This window comes from Oncorhynchus masou, unplaced genomic scaffold (assembly GCF_036934945.1).
Source record: "Oncorhynchus masou masou isolate Uvic2021 unplaced genomic scaffold, UVic_Omas_1.1 unplaced_scaffold_1016, whole genome shotgun sequence".
Taxonomy (NCBI): Eukaryota; Metazoa; Chordata; class Actinopteri; order Salmoniformes; family Salmonidae; genus Oncorhynchus; species Oncorhynchus masou.
This window is the reverse complement of record NW_026999864.1, coordinates 1835-20000: the sequence shown is the minus strand read 5'-3', so window position 1 is coordinate 20000 and position 18166 is coordinate 1835. Positions and strand designations below refer to the sequence as shown.

General features: G+C 44.8%; 1 protein-coding gene across 1 annotated transcript in view; it reads right to left on the bottom strand.

Annotated features, from left to right (window-relative positions):
• LOC135528683 (kelch-like protein 5) overlaps window positions 1–13344 on the bottom strand; it is a 26071-nt gene extending 12727 nt beyond the window's left edge. The window contains exons 1-3 of the mRNA XM_064957794.1: window positions 12709–13344; window positions 8764–8940; window positions 741–877 (exon numbers count right to left, since the gene is read on the bottom strand). Coding sequence (XP_064813866.1) covers window positions 741–877; window positions 8764–8940; window positions 12709–13244 — 850 coding nt within the window. The 5' untranslated portion in view covers window positions 13245–13344. The remainder of the gene's footprint in view (window positions 1–740; window positions 878–8763; window positions 8941–12708) is intronic.
• Window positions 13345–18166: the final 4822 nt, after the last annotated feature.

The following is an 18166-nucleotide window of genomic DNA, read 5'->3' as shown; positions in this document are numbered from 1 at the left end:
GGAGTGGAACCCTGTGTGGTCGTCTGCTGTAATAGCCAATCTGCATCCATTTCTGACATCCGGAATCCGGCGTGCCTGGCCCCGCCCATCACACCCCGCTCAGAGTCACTTAGTTTCACACGTGTTGCCCAGTCTAAAGTCCGATGGAACAGCAACTGAATGTCTTGATGCCTGTCTGTAGGAGCCATCCATTATGGTGAATGGGACGGTGTACCTAATAAACTGTCTGATGGAACAGTAACTGAATGTCTTGATGCCTGTCTGTTGGAGCCATCCATTATGGTGAATGGGACGGTGTACCTAATAAACTGTCCGATGGAACAGCAACTGAATGTCTTGATGCCTGTCTGTAGGAGCAATCCATTATGGTGAATGGGACGGTGTACCTAATAAACTGTCCGAAGGAACAGTAACTGAATGTCTTGATGCCTGTCTGTTGGAGCCATCCATTATGGTGAATGGGACGGTGTACCTAATAAACTGTCCGATGGAACAGTAACTGAATGTCTTGATGCCTGTCTGTAGGAGCCATCCATTATGGTGAATGGGACGGTGTACCTAATAAACTGTCCGAAGGAACAGTAACTGAATGTCTTGATGCCTGTCTGTAGGAGCCATCCATTATGGTGAATGGGACGGTGTACCTAATAAACTGTCCGGTGAGTGTGTGTGATATAATTAGTATAGTACACTTCTTTTGGCCTGAGCCCTACACAGGGGTGGTGTGTAATTGTGTGTACCTGTGTAAGCGTATTGTACCAGCACCCACAATGCATCAGGGTCCACTCCCTCCATCTTAACCTCTTCCTGTTTGGCCTCTCGGACATCACTGGTGAACATGGCCGCAAAGTAGTCAGACACCGACGACAGGACCAGTCTGACAGGAAGGAGAATTCAGATGTTCAGACCAGAGAGAGAGAGAGAGAGAGACACAAGACCAGTCTGACAGGAAGGAGAATTCAGATGTTCAGACCAGAGAGAGAGAGAGAGAGAGACACAAGACCAGTCTGACAGGAAGGAGAATTCAGATGTTCAGACCAGAGAGAGAGAGAGAGACCCACAAAATGAGGTGGAAACTGAGCTGCACTTCCTAACCTCCTGCCCAAATGTATGACCATATTAGAGAGACATATTTCCCTCAGATTACACAGATCCACAAAGAATTCGAAAACAAATCCAATTTTGATAAACTCCCATATCTACTGGGTGAAATTCCACAGTGTGCCATCAGAGCAGCAAGATTTGTGACCTGTTGCCACGAGAAAAGGGCAACCAGTGAAGAACACGCACCATTGTAAATACAACACATATCTATGTTTATTTATTTTATCTTGTGTCCTTTACCATATGTACATTGTAAAAACACTGTATGTATGTATGTATGTATGTATATATATATATATATATATATATATATATATATATATATAAATAAAATATGACATTTGTAATGTCTATTGTTTTGAAACTTCTGTATGTGTGAACTGTGTCTACTGTTAATTTTTATTGTTTATTTCACTTTATATATTATCTACCTTACTTGCTTTGGCAATGTTAACACATGTTACCCATGCCAATAAAGCCCCTTGAATTGAATTGAGAGAGAGAGAGAGAGAGAGAGAGAGAGAGACAGAGAGAGAGAGAGAGAGAGAGAGAGAGAGAGAGAGACAGAGAGACAGAGAGAGACAAGACCAGTCTGACAGGAAGGAAGGGAGGGGTATTCAGATGTTCAAACTACTATAATGGGACTTTCTCAGCACAGAGAGAGAAAGAGTGAGAAAGAAAGAGAGAGAGAAAATGAGAGATTTTTCAGAAGAGAGAATCTTGTTAGGCTAAAATCAGGCTTTCATCACGTACAAATATATTAGAAAATGTACTAATTGGGGGCAGAGATTTGTTCAATTTCGACACACGTTCTTTCATTGTAGAGGAGCTTAGAAGGATGGAAGAGAAAACACAGAGACAGACAATAAAAGGAAAACACTGAAATGAGATGCACCCTTCACAATAAAAGTTCTAAAACACTGACGTGAGATGCATCACAATATTAAAACACTAAGATGACCCTTCACAATGGTTCTAAAACTGACGGAATGAGATGCACCCTTCACAATAAAAGGTTCTAAAACACTGACGGAATGAGATGCACCCTTCACAATAAAAGGTTCTAAAACACTGACGGAATGAGATGCACCCTTCACAATAAAAGGTTCTAAAACACTGACGGAATGAGATGCACCCTTCACAATAAAAGGTTCTAAAACACTGACGGAATGAGATGCACCCTTCACAATAAAAGGTTCTAAAACACTGACGGAATGAGATGCACCCTTCACAATTAAAGGTTCTAAAACACTGACGGAATGAGATGCACCCTTCACAATAAAAGGTTCTAAAACACTGACGGAATGAGATGCACCCTTCACAATAAAAGGTTCTAAAACACTGACGGAATGAGATGCACCCTTCACAATAAAAGGTTCTAAAACACTGACGGAATGAGATGCACCCTTCACAATTAAAAAAGGTTCTAAAACAAAACTGACGGAATGAGATGCACCCTTCACAATAAAAGGTTATAAAACATGTAAACCGAACATTCATTTGTAGAGGGTCTCCATAAAAAAATAAAGTTTTTAATTAAATATTTTCAGGTCGACACACCAGTTATGAGAGCAGTGGTTTTCAAACTTTTTCAAACTAAAATCAATCAACAATTCCTGCAATCAATCTATTCATAAAACGTCTCTGTGAGAATCAGATCCATGTACAGGACCAGTCAAAAGTTTGGACACAACTTCTCATTCGAGGGTGTTTATTTTTTTACATTCCACAAATCACCCGACCTCAACCCAACTGAGATGGTTTTGGGATGAGTTGGACCGCAGAGTGAAGGAAAAGCAGCCAGCAAGTGCTCAGCATGTGGGAACTCCTTCAAGAGTTGTTCGGAAAAAGCAGTCCGGGTGAAGCTGGTTGAGAGAATGCCAAGAGTGTGCAAAGCTGTCAAGGCAAAGGATGGCTACTTTGAAGAATGTCAAATATTTTGATTTCTTTAACATTTTTTTGGTTACTATATAATTCCATACGTGTTATTTCAAAGTTTTGATGTCTTCCCTATTATTCTAATGTAGAAAATAGTAAAAATAAAGAAAAACCCTTGAATGAGCAGGTGTGTCCACACTTTTGATTGGAACTGTGTGTGTGTGTATATATATATATATATATATATATACATATATACACACATATATATCTGTATGTCCCTCAGAAGAAAGGAGGGAGAGAGAGGGAGAGAGACAGAGACAGAGAGAAAGAGGGAGGAGAGAAAGAGAGAGAAAGAGAGCGAGAGAGAAAGAAAGAGAGAGAGAGAAAGAATGGACTAATAATCTGAAATGAGGAAATAGAAATGACAGTTATGTTCCGTAGTACCAATATAGGACATCTGTCATCTATAGTTCCCCTTTACAATGAGATGCATTATGGGGGAAAAGAGGCCTGGTGTGTGTCTGGGTGTGACAGTGTAGGTCTGTCCCCCGACTAAAACACATCTGGGTCGACCGAGAGTCTTCTGTTCTGTATTTTTCAATATATAGACACATCTTATGTGTTTTAATTAAAAATACAAAAATACAAATATCACATTTCCATAAGTATTCAGACCCTTTAACTCAGTGCTTTGTTGATGCACCTTCGGCAGTGATTACAGCCTCGAGTCTTCTTGGGTCTGACGCTACCAGATTGGCACACCTGTATTCGGGAGTTACTCCCATTCTTCTCTGCAGATCCTCTCAAGCTCTGTCAGGTTGGATGGGGAACGTCGCTGCACAGCTATTTTCAGGTCTCTCCAGAGATGTTCGATCGGGTTGAAGTCTGGGCTCCGGGCTGCGACACTGAAGGACATTCAGAGTCTTGTTCCCGAAGCCACTTGAGTTGTCTTGGTAACGTGCTTAAGGTCGTTTTCCTAGTGGAAGTTGAACCTTCGCCCCAGTCAGAGGTCCGGAGCAGGTTTTCATCAAGGATCCTTTCCCCTCAATCCTGATGAGTCTCCCCAGTCCCTGCTGCTGAAAAACAAACCCCACGGCCTCCTGCTGCCACCACCATGCTTCACTGTAGGGATGGTGCCAGGTTTCCTCCAGACGTGATGCTGCCACCACCATGCTTCACTGTAGGGATGGTGCCAGGTTTCCTCCAGACGTGATGCTGCCACCACCATGCTTCAGGTTTCCTCCAGACGTGACGCTTGGCGTTCAGGCCAAAGAGTTCAATCTGTTGTCATGACGTTGGCCAGTTGGTCAGGTTTATGACCCCCATAAATACCTTCCCCCCCCCTTTCCTCTCTCTCTCCTAACCAGTTGAAAATATGCTAAATATGTACTTAAAGAATATTATGACAGACCAGTTGTCGTCTGAGACATTATTACTGATGATAGGACAACAAACTGTATCTTGGAAAGTCTACACATTCTAGTTATCAGATTCACATGGAATTGTTGTGCCACCTAAATGTTTAAATATGAAACTATTTGTGAAAAGATTAAATGTAATTCTAAATGCGAGAATTGTTTCCATAAGGTCAATTCTGTTCACTCCGTGGCCCCGCCCAAGTGAACAGACATTGGTTGTAAACTATGAAACACACCCTTCTTTTATTTTATGACATCATTAGTAATCAGTGTATGACCCATCCTGTGTATGTGTAATTCTGTGTGACTGTTTAGGTATTTAAGTAAATAATGAATTTAAAAACAAATGTTGTATTGCTGATTCAACTTGTTAGCCAGGAAAGGACATGAAGATTCAAGAATTCCGTTCTACAACTTTCAAAAGATGAAGACTGAATAAGGTACTGAAGCAGCGCTCATTAAATATTTATTGACTGGGCGGTATTGATGTAAATTCTGTATTTACGATGACCAGGTCTTTAAGACCAAATTTATTGGGAAGTCAACAGCTCTATAAACATTATTTTCATGTAACCAGCAGTCATATCTGTTCTACTAGGATTTTCTTAATTACATTTACATGATTAGTTCAATCAGGTGATATTAATTACAGAGAAATTATTTTATAGAATAGTCCTATCACTTCATCCGGCCAGCAAAGACACGGCATTAGGTTTCATCAGACCAGAGAAAATGGTTTCTCATGGTCTGAGAGTCTTTAGGTGCCTTTTGGCAAACTCCAAGCGGGCTGTCATGTGTCTTTTACTGAGGAGTGGCTTCCGTCTGGCCACTCTACCATGAAGGCCTGATTGGTGGAGTCCTTCTGGAAAATTCTCCCATCTCCACAGAGGAACTCTGGAGCTCTGTCAGAGTGACCATTGGGTTCTTGGTTCTTGGCCTTTCTCCCCTGATTGGTCAGTGTGGCCGGGCAACCAGATCTTATTAGAAGAGTTTTAGTGGTTCCAAACGTCTTCCATTTCAGAATGATGGAGGCCACTGTGTTCTTGGTCACCTCCCTGACCAAGGCCTTTCTCTCTGATTAGTCAGTGTGGCCGGGCAACCAGATCTTATTAGAAGAGTTTTAGTGGTTCCAAACGTCTTCCATTTCAGAATGATGGAGGCCACTGTGTTCTTGGTCACCTCCTGACCAAGGCCTTTCTCTCTGATTGGTCAGTGTGGCTGGGCAACCAGATCTTATTAGAAGAGTTTTAGTGGTTCCAAACGTCTTCCATTTCAGAATGATGGAGGCCACTGTGTTCTTGGTCACCTCCTGACCAAGGCCTTTCTCCTGATTGGTCAGTGTGGCTGGGCAACCAGATCTTATTAGAAGAGTTTTAGTGGTTCCAAACGTCTTCCATTTCAGAATGATGGAGGCCACTGTGTTCTTGGTCACCTCCTGACCAAGGCCTTTCTCTCTGATTGGTCAGTGTGGCCGGGCAACCAGATCTTATTAGAAGAGTTTTAGTGGTTCCAAAACGTCTTCCATTTCAGAATGATGGAGGCCACTGTGTTCTTGGTCACCTCCCTGACCAAGGCCTTTCTCTCTGATTGGTCAGTGTGGCTTAGAAGAGTTTTAGTGGTTCCAAACGTCTTCCATTTCAGAATGATGGAGGCCACTGTGTTCTTGGTCACCTCCCTGACCAAGGCCTTTCTCTCTGATTGGTCAGTGTGGCTTAGAAGAGTTTTAGTGGTTCCAAACGTCTTCCATTTCAGAATGATGGAGGCCACTGTGTTCTTGGTCACCTCCCTGACCAAGGCCTTTCTCTCTGATTGGTCAGTGTGGCTTAGAAGAGTTTTAGTGGTTCCAAACGTCTTCCATTTCAGAATGATGGAGGCCACTGTGTTCTTGGGGACCTTCAGTGCCGCAGACATTTGTTGGTACCCTTCAATCCTGTGTCGAGGCTCTTCGACCTTGGGTTTTTGCTCTGACCTGAACTGTCAACTGTGGGACCTTATATAGACAGGTGTGTGCCTTTCCAAAATCATGTCCAAATCAATTCAATTTACCACATGTGGAGTCCAATTAATTTGTAGAAACATCTCAAGGGTGATTAATGGAAACAGGATGCACCTGAGCTCAATTTCGAGTCTCGTAGCAAAGGGTCTGGATACTCATGCAAATAAGGTATTTCTGTTTTTTTATTTTTAATAGATTTGCACAAAAAATATATATATATATATATTTTCGCTTTGTCATTATGGGGTACTGTGATGTCACTATGGGGTATTGTGATGTCATTATGGGGTATTGTGATGTCATTATGGGGTACTGTGATGTCACTATGGGGTATTGTGATGTCACTATGGGGTACTGTGATGTCACAATGGGGTATTGTGGTGTCATTATGGGGTACTGTGAGGTCATTATGGGGTACTGTGAGGTCATTATGGGGTACTGTGAGGTCATTATGGGGTACTGTGTGTTGATCGATGAGGCAGTGTATTAATTTAAATATATTTTAGAATGTATGTCACATTAAATGTGGAAACAGTCGAGGGGGGTGGGGGGTCTGAGTCCTTTCCCAAAGACGCTGTAACATCAAAACAGGAGGCATGTTCACTGGAGGTAAAAGCTGTCCAATCAAAACAGGAGCATGTTCACTGGAGGTACAAGCTGTCCAATCAAAACAGAAAGCATGTTCACTGGAGGTAAAAGCTGTCCAATCAAAACAGAAGCATGTTCACTGGAGGTAAAAGGAGGAAGTCAGATGTGGAATAAATGTGAATAGTTAAAAATAGAAGAAGATAAAGCTGTGCTGATTACAAATGTCATTTATATATATAATTATATATTTATACGTGCGTGTGTGTGTGTGCAGTTTTAGTCAGAGGTTTACACACACCTTAGCCAAATACATTATAAAACTCAGTTTTTCACAATTCCTGACATTTAATCCTAGTACAAATTCCCTGTTTTAGGCCAGTTAGGATCACCACTTTATTTTAAGAATGTGAAATGTCGTCAGAATAATAGTAGAGAGAATGATTTACTTCAGATTTTATTTCTTTCATCACATTCCCAGTGGGTCAGAAGTTTACATACATTCCATTAGTATTTGGCAGCATTGCCTTTAAATGATTTAACTTGGGGTCAAACGTTTCTGGTTGTCTTCCACAAGCTTCCCACAATAAGTTGGGCGAATTTCGGCCCATTCCTCCTGACAGAGCTGGTGTAACTGAGTCAGGTTTGTAGGCCTCCTTGTTCGCACACACACTTTTCAGTTCTTCCCATACATTATCTATAGGATTGAGATCAGGGCTCTGTGATGGCCACTCCAATACCTTGACTTTGTTGTCCTTAAGCCATTTTGCCACAGCTTTGGAAGTATACTTGGGGTCATTGTCCATTTGGAAGACACATTTGTGACCAAGCTTTAACTTCCTGACTGATGTCTTGAGATGTTGCTTCAATAGATCCACATAATTTTCCTTCCTCGTGATGCCATTTATTTTGTGAAGTGCACCAGTCCCTCCTGCAGCAAAGCACCCCCACAACATGATGCTGCCACCCCCGTGCTTCACAGTTGGGATGGTGTTCTTCGGGTGTAATTAGCCTCCCCCTTTTCCTCCAAACATAACAATGGTCATTATGGCCAAAGAGTTCTATTTTTGAAAAAAAAAAAGAAAGTACGATCTTTGTCCCCATGTGCAATTGCAAAGCATAGTCTTGCTTTTTTATGGCGGTTTTGGAGCAGTGGCTTCTTCCTTGCTGAGCGGCTTCTTCGATATAGGACTCGTTCTACTGTGGATATAGATACTTTTGTACCTGTTTCCTCCAGCATCTTCACAAGGTCCTTTGCTGTTGTTCTGGGGTTGATTTGCACTTTTCGCACCAAAGTACGTTCATCTCTAGGAGACAGAACACGTCTCCGTCCTGAGTGGTATGACGGCTGCGTGGTCCCATGGTGTTTATACTTGCGTACTATTGTTTGTGCAGATGAACGTGGTACCTTCAGGTGTTTTGGAAATTACTCCCAAGGATGAACCAGACTTGTGGAGGTCTACAAATGTTTTTCCTGAGGTCTTGGCTGATTTCTTTTGATTTTCCCATGATGTCAAGCAAAGAGGCACTGAGTTTGAAGGTTGGCCTTGAAATACATCCACAGGTACACCTCCGATTGACTCAAATGATGTCAATTAGACACCATTTTCTGGAATGTTCCAAGCTGTTTCAAAGGCACATTCAACTATGTAAACTTCTGACCCATTGGAATTGTGATACAGTGAATTATAAAATGAAATAATCTGTCTGTAAACAACTGTTGGAAAAATGACTTGTGTCACAAAGTAAAGACTCCAACTGTGTGTGTGTGTGTGTTACCTGTGAGCAGGTATCCTCCTGTCCCCTGCCACCAGAGTGACGTCACACAGCTGTTTGGTTCGGAGGTAGGTCTCCATCCTGCTGAAGGTCAGGTCTGCGTGTGCGTGAGCCGTGTACACACACTCGTCGGGGGACACACATGGCTCCATCGACACACATGAGGACAGCGTTGCGCTGCTGTTGGAAGACCCACACACACACACACACACACACACACACACACACAGTATGTATTTTATTGACTTTGTTTAACTAGTGTTCACCTGCGAGAGAAAGACGAGATGTACACACCATCACACACACACTTTCAAGATAGTGTTTTAATTGCACTGAGCCAAAATGGCTCCCAGTTTCTCCATATCTTTACCAACACAAGGGAAACTGAGCAGAGCACTGAGCCAAAATGGCTCCCAGTTTCTCCATATCTTTACCAACACAAGGGAAACTGAGCAGAGCACTGAGCCAAAATGGCTCCCAGTTTCTCCATATCTTTACCAACACAAGGGAAACTGAGCAGAGCACTGAGCCAGACTGGCTCCCAGTTTCTCCATATCTTTACCAACACAAGGGAAACTGAGCAGAGCACTGAGCCAGAATGGCTTTGACACATTATTCAGTAGTGGCAGTATGGAAGACAAAACGCATCTTGGCTAGTCTGTCATCTGTGGGTGAGTCATTGTGAGTGAATAAGTGTGTGTGTGTGTGTGTGTGTGTGTGTGTGTGTGTCTTTAGCTCTGAGAGCGAGAGAGAAAGATGTAGAGAGAGAGGGAGAGAGAGATTCATGGCGAAAGAGAGAGAGCGAGACATGGCGAGAGAGAAACTTCTGTATGTGTGATGTCTACTGTTAATTTTTATTGTTTATTATCTACCTTACTTGCTTTGGCAATGTTAACACATGTTTCCCATGCCAATAAATCCCCTGAATTGAATTGAGAGAGAGAGAGAGACATGGTGAGAGAGAGAGAGAGAGAGAGAGAGAGACAGGAGACACATGGTGAGAGAGAGAGAGGGAGAGAGAGAGAGACAGAGACAGACAGAGACAGAGACACAGAGAGAGACAGAGAGAGAGAGAGACAGAGACAGAGAGAGAGACAGAGAGAGAGACACATGGCGAGAGACAGAGACACACAGAGACAGAGAGACACATGGCGAGAGAGAGAGAGAGAGACACATGGCGAGAGAGAGAGAGAGAGAGAGAGAGACATACATTCACAGATTCTTTGTAGAAGCACCTCTGTCATTTATGTTAGTGTTGTGGAGTAACATCAAAAATGTGGTGAATGACGAGGGGTGCGAGTACCGTTTGAAGGACTGTATACATTGAGAATACAAAACGTTAAGACGAGGGGTGTGAGTACCGTTTGAAGGACTGTATACACTGAGAATACAAAACGTTAGGAACACCTGCTCTCTCTCTACATGACAGACTGGCCAGGTGAAAACTATGATCCCTTACCTGTTAAATCCACTTCAATCAGTGTAGATGAAGGAGAGGAGACATGTAGATGAAGGGGAGGAGACATGTAGATGAAGGGGAGGAGACATGTAGATGAAGGAGAGGAGACATGTAGATGAAGGGGAGGAGACATGTAGATGAAGGGGAGGAGACATGTAGATGAAGGGGAGGAGACATGTAGATGAAGGGGAGGAGACATGTAGATGAAGGGGAGGAGACGGGTTAAAGAAGGATTTTATATCATAACTCCAAGACATGCTAACCTCTCACCATTACAATAACAGGCGGGAGTTAGCATTTTATATCATACCACCAAGACATGCTAACCTCTCACCATTACAATAACAGGGGAGGTTAGCATTTTATATCATACCCCCAAGACATGCTAACCTCTCACCATTACAATAACAGGCGGGAGTTAGCATTTTATATCATACCCCCCAAGACATGCTAACCTCTCACCATTACAATAACAGGCGGGAGTTAGCATTTTATATCATACCCCCCAAGACATGCTAACCTCTCACCATTACAATAACAGGCGGGAGTTAGCATTTTATATCATACCCCCCAAGACATGCTAACCTCTCACCATTACAATAACAGGGGAGGTTAGCATTTTATATCATACCACCAAGACATGCTAACCTCTCACCATTACAATAACAGGAGAGGTTAGCATTTTATATCATACCACCAAGACATGCTAACCTCTCACCATTACAATAACAGGGGAGGTTAGCATTTTATATCATAACCCAAGACATGCTAACCTCTCACCATTACAATAACAGGGGAGGTTAGCATTTTATATCATACCTCCAAGACATGCTAACCTCTCACCATTACAATAACAGGGAGGGGTTAGCATTTTATATCATACCACCAAGACATGCTAACCTCTCACCATTACAATAACAGGGAGGGGTTAGCATTTTATATCATACCACCAAGACATGCTAACCTCTCACCATTACAATAACAGGCGGAGTTAGCATGTTATATCATACCCCCAAGACATGCTAACCTCTCACCATTACAATAACAGGGAGGGGTTAGCATTTTATATCATATCCACCAAGACATGCTAACCTCTCACCATTACAATAACAGGCGGGAGTTAGCATTTTATATCATACCCCCAAGACATGCTAACCTCTCACCATTACAATAACAGGGGAGGTTAGCATGTTATATCATACCCCCAAGACATGCTAACCTCTCACCATCACAATAACAGGGGAGGTTAGCATTTTATATCATACCACCAAGACATGCTAACCTATATAGGGTAGACCCACAGCGGGCCTCCCTATATACAGTAGACCCATACGGTACCCACAGAGGGCCTCCTATATACGGTAGACCCACAGAGGGCCTCCTTATACGGTAGACCCACAGAGGGCCTCCCTATATACGGTAGACCCACAGAGGGCCTCCTATATGCGGTAGACCTACAGAGGGCCTCCTATATACGGTAGACCCACAGCGGGCCTCCTATATACGGTAGACCCACAGAGGGCCTCCTATATACGGTAGACCCACAGAGGGCCTCCTATATACGGTAGACCCACAGAGGGCCTCCTATATACGGTAGACCCACAGCGGGCCTCCTATATACGGTAGACCCACAGAGGGCCTCCTATATACGGTAGACCCACAGAGGGCCTCCTATATACGGTAGACCCACAGAGGGCCTCCTATATACGGTAGACCCCCAGAGGGCCTCCTATATACGGTAGACCTACAGAGGGCCTCCTATATACGGTAGACCTACAGAGGGCCTCCTATATACGGTAGACCCACAGAGGGCCTCCTATATACGGTAGACCCACAGAGGGCCTCCTATATACGGTAGACCCACAGAGGGCCTCCTATATACGGTAGACCCACAGAGGGCCTCCTATATACGGTAGACCCACAGTGGGCCTCCTATATACGGTAGACCCACAGAGGGCCTCCTATATACGGTAAACCCACAGAGGGCCTCCTATATACGGTAGACCCCCAGAGGGCCTCCTATATACGGTAGACCCCCAGAGGGCCTCCTATATACGGTAGACCTACAGAGGGCCTCCTATATACGGTAGACCCACAGAGGGCCTCCTATATACGGTAGACCTACAGAGGGCCTCCTATATACGGTAGACCTACAGAGGGCCTCCTATATACGGTAGACCTATGTTGAATGCTGCTTGCTATACAAAGTTGATCATTCAGTAAAAATCTATAGAGAATTTAACTTTGTACAAAAAGTAGGCAGGGCTAACAGAAAGTAGGCTACCTAACAGAAAGTAGGCTACCTAACAGAAAGTAGGCTACCTAACAGAAAGTAGGCTACCTAACAGAAAGTAGGCTACCTAACAGAAAGTAGGCTACCTAACAGAAAGTAGGCAGGCTAACAGAAAGCTAACCGAAAGTTAGCCGAAACACAGACCTACGTTAAAGCACCGAGAGGAGACAACAAGCCCAACTCATTCTCCTCCTACCTGCAGGAGCTGGAGGCAGTGTCGTCGCGGTTATTATTTCTCTCGGTTCCCGTCAGACCCGTCTCCTCTTCAGCCACAGGAACAGACGCCTCCGGTACCGCGGGTTGGAGGAGCGATGAGCCGTCCCCGGGGCGCTCTGTGTCCGTTACCGGCCGAGAGTGAGAGACAGACAACCGGGTGACCCACTCCGGTTGGCTGAAGGACCGCGGACATGAGGAATGTCCAGCTGCCGTGGCTGCAAACGCTGTTACCGGGAGGTTATCAGTGGGACTCCCAGCATAATTATCCGTCAACGTTCTGTTATTGGCGTTGCATGAACTATTACCACTACAACTACCGTTACCGCTCGTTCCAACTGCTACTATGCAGTTATTTCCTGTACTGGTGCCGTTACCGGTTCCGTTACTGGTAGAACAGACACTAACAGAGGGGCTCTGGTTCTCTCCGGGGCTGGCCCCTGCTTCTCTCCCGGTAAAGAAGTCTCCTAGCGGGGGTTGTGGTGCGCGGGAACAGCCGGGTGACCGAACCACCTCCATCGACTCCGGAGAATCTGCTTCACATCGAAGTCTTTCCGCAGAGAAGAGGAGCTGGAGCCGCTGGTTGACATTCGGGCTCGGGAGACCGGGAGAAATGTCCCGGAGCTCGTACCTAGTTACCGTCGCTTACTGTACTACAGCTCTCTTGAACCTCCGCGGTTACAACTGAGGAAGGGAGACTTGAGGAGAAGACGGAGAGAGAGAACGGAGGCAGCACAGCACTCCGTTCTGTTTACAAAAGAACACGGTGGAGGAGTTCTCCTCTCCCCTCCTGTGCTGGTGCTCACCGACAACACACACACACACACACACACACACACACACACACACACACACCACCCTCTCTCTCTCTCTCCACGTTGCAACGAGCACAACGGAGCTCGTAATTGGGCCACTATCTCTGTGTGTGTAAAATGACCACCTCCACATAACACACACAGTCCTTTATCCATACGAAAGGGGAATTTATTGTGTCAAACGATTTATGCACAAACCAGGCAACATTTTACACATATGGAAAATAGAATATTCTGGTGGTATAGGACAATAAGGTGTGTGTGTGTGTTAGGCATTAATTATTCTCTCATCTAATGAACTGGAGAGCAATGAGGAGATGGACACTGTCTCTCTGGAGAGCAATGAGGAGATGGACACTGTCTCTCTGGAGAGCAATGAGGAGAGGGACACTCTCTGGAGAGCAATGAGGAGAGGGACACCGTCTCTCTGGAGAGCAATGAGGAGAGGGACACTGTCTCTCTGGAGAGCAATGAGGAGATGGACACTGTCTCTCTGGAGAGCAATGAGGAGATGGACACTGTCTCTCTGGAGAGCAATGAGATCTCTCATCTAATGAACTGGACCCTACAGAGGGACCCTACAGAGGGACCCTACAGAGGGACCCTACAGAGGGACCAAAGGAACCCTAAAGTGTGTCCTTAGAACCAACTGAGAAGAAGTCGGTCTGTTCCTCTCATCTCTCTTCCCGGGCACCTCTCCTCTCTCCATCTCCATCTGCATTGCAGCATTCCCAGAGATTGTTAATGACTGAGTGGATCCCCGAGGACCAATTATCTTGGCCATGTTCTGTTATAATCTCCACCTGGCACAGCCAGAAGAGGACTGGCCCACCCCTCAGAGCCTGGTTTCTCTCTAGGTTTATTATCTCCACCCGGCACAGCCAGAAGAGGACTGGCTCACTCCACAGAGCCTGGTTCCTCTCTAGGTTACTTCATTGGTTCTGGCCTTTCTAGGGAGTTTTTCCGAGCCACCGTGCTTCTACACCTGCATTGCTTGCTGTTTGGGGTTTTAGGTTGGGTTTCTGTACAGCACTTTGAGATATCAGCTGATGTAAGAAGGGCTTTATAAATACATTTGATTGATTGATTGATCACATCCCTTCACTTCCCTCTCTTCCCCGAGGACCCATCCCATTTCTTCTCCGAGGACCCATCCCATTTCTTCTCCGAGGACCCATCCCATTTCTTCCCCGAGGACCCATCCCATTTCTTCTCCGAGGACCCATCCCATTTCTTCCCCGAGGACCCATCCCATTTCTTCCCCGAGGACCCATCCCATTTCTTCCCCGAGGACCCATCCCATTTCTTTCCCGAGGACCCATCCCATTTCTTCCCCGAGGACCCATCCCATTTCTTCCGAGGACCCATCCCATTTCTTCCCCAAGGACCCATCCCATTTCTTCCGAGGACCCATCCCATTTCTTTCCCCGAGACCCATCCCATTTCTTCCCCGAGGACCCATCCCATCCGCACCGCAGGGCAACAACCATCCAGTCACCTTCCTGAATAACCCAATGGACACACCCTACATACAACAGACCTCGACTACATTAGGATATAGACACACCTAGCAGAATGTAGTCTACATACAGACCTCTCTACTACAGTGGGATATAGACACACCTAGCAGAATGTAGTCTACATACAGACCTCTCTACTACAGTGGGATATAGACACACCTAGCAGAATGTAGTCTACATACAGACCTCTCTACTACAGTAGGATATAGACACACCTAGCAGAATGTAGTCTACATACAGACCTCTACTACAGTAGGATATAGACACACCTAGCAGAATGTAGTCTACATACAGACCTCTACTACAGTAGGATATAGACACACCTAGCAGAATGTAGTCTACATACAGACCTCTCTACTACAGTAGGATATAGACACACCTAGCAGAATGTAGTCTACATACAGACCTCTCTACTACAGTAGGATATAGACACACCTAGCAGAATGTAGTCTACATACAGACCTCTCTACTACAGTGGGATATAGACACACCTAGCAGAATGTAGTCTACTTACAGACCTCTCTACTACAGTAGGATATAGACACACCTAGCAGAATGTAGTCTACATACAGACCTCTCTACTACAGTAGGATATAGACACACCCAGCAGAATGTAGTCTACATACAGACCTCTCTGCTACAGTAGGATATAGACACACCTAGCATAATGTAGTCTACATACAGACCTCTCTGCTACAGTAGGATATAGACACACCTAGCAGAATGTAGTCTACATACAGACCTCTCTACTACAGTGGGATATAGACACACCTAGCAGAATGTAGTCTACATACAGACCTCTCTACTACAGTAGGATAGACACACCTAGCAGAATGTAGTCTACATACAGACCTCTCTACTACAGTGGGATATAGACACACCTAGCAGAATGTAGTCTACATACAGACCTCTCTACTACAGTAGGATATAGACACACCTAGCAGAATGTAGTCTACATACAGACCTCTCTACTACAGTAGGATATAGACACACCTAGCAGAATGTAGTCTACATACAGACCTCTCTACTACAGTAGGATATAGACACACCTAGCAGAATGTAGTCTACATACAGACCTCTCTACTACAGTAGGATATAGACACACTGTCTAATGCTGTCTCTAATATAAATATATACATAGGATCAATGCAGAGCTGTGCAGCTCAGAGACAAAACAATAAGCTGGAGAGGGGTGGCAGGGGAGCCTAGTGGTTAGAGCGTTGGACTAGTAACCGAAAGGTTGCAAGTTCAAATCCCCGAGCTGACAAGGTACAAAATCTGTCGTTCTGCCCCTGAACAGGCAGTTAACCCACTGTTCCTAGGCCGTCATTGAAAATAAGAATTTGTTCTTAACTGACTTGCCTGGTTAAATAAATAAAAATAAAAAAATAAAAAGAGAACACACACTCACATAACCACACAGTCTACAACCACACACACACACACTCTACAACCCCACACACTCCCTCTACAACCCCACACACACTCACTCACTCCCTCCAACCACACACTCCCTCTACAACCCCACACACACTCACTCACTCCCTCCCTCCAACCACACACTCCCTCCCTCCAACCACACACTCCCTCCCTCCAACCACACACACACACCTGACTCCAACACACCTGACTCCAACACACCTGACTCCAACACACCTGACTCCAACACACCTGACTCCAACACACCTGACTCCAACACACCTGACTCCAACACACCTGACTCCAACACACCTGACTCCAATAATTACCTAATCCTGATCTTCAGTTTGGATGCAATGTGATTAATCAGCTGTTTTTGCTGGTGAAAAGTGACAAACCAAATCAGGCCCTCGAGGACTGGAGTTGTCCACCCCTGATTTACAACCACACACACTCTACAACCACACACACACTCTACAACCACAGAGAAGGAAAGTTTCTTAGAAGAGTTGGAACAAGACTCGGAGGAGAAATGAAACTTAAGAGTGATTGGTCACTCAGCGACCACATCCTTCAGACAGATCGGTCGCTTGGCAGAGGCCCTCTACAGACAGCTAACGTGGTTTGTCCCACACACACACACACACACACCATCTACAGACTGACGATAACCTAACACACACACACCATCCATCTACAGACTGACGATAACCTAACACACACACACCATCCATCTACAGACTGACGATAACCTAACACACACACACACACCATCCATCTACAGACTGACGATAACCTAACACACACACCATCCATCTACAGACTGATGATAACCTAACACACACACACCATCCATCTACAGACTGATGATAACACACACCATCCATCTACAGACTGATGATAACCTAACACACACACACACCATCCATCTACAGACTGACGATAACCTAACACACACACACCATCCATCTACAGACTGACGATAACCTAACACACACACCATCCATCTACAGACTGATGATAACCTAACACACACACCATCCATCTACAGACTGATGATAACCTAACACACACACCATCCATCTACAGACTGACGATAACCTAACACACACACACACACACACCATCCATCTACAGACTGATGATAACCTAACACACACACCATCCATCTACAGACTGACGATAACCTAACACACACACCATCCATCTACAGACTGATGATAACCTAACACACACACACACCATCCATCTACAGACTGACGATAAACAACACACACACACCATCCATCTACAGACTGATGATAACCTAACACACACACACACCATCCATCTACAGACTGATGATAACCTAACACACACACCATCCATCTACAGACTGACGATAAACAACACACACACACCATCCATCTACAGACTGATGATAACCTAACACACACACACACACCATCCATCTACAGACTGACGATAACCTAACACACTACACACACCATCCATCTACAGACTGACGATAACCTAACACACACACACCATCCATCTACAGACTGACGATAACCTAACACACACACACACCATCCATCTACAGACTGATGATAACCTAACACACCATCCATCTACAGACTGACGATAACCTAACACACACACCATCCATCTACAGACTGACGATAACCTAACACACACACATCCATCT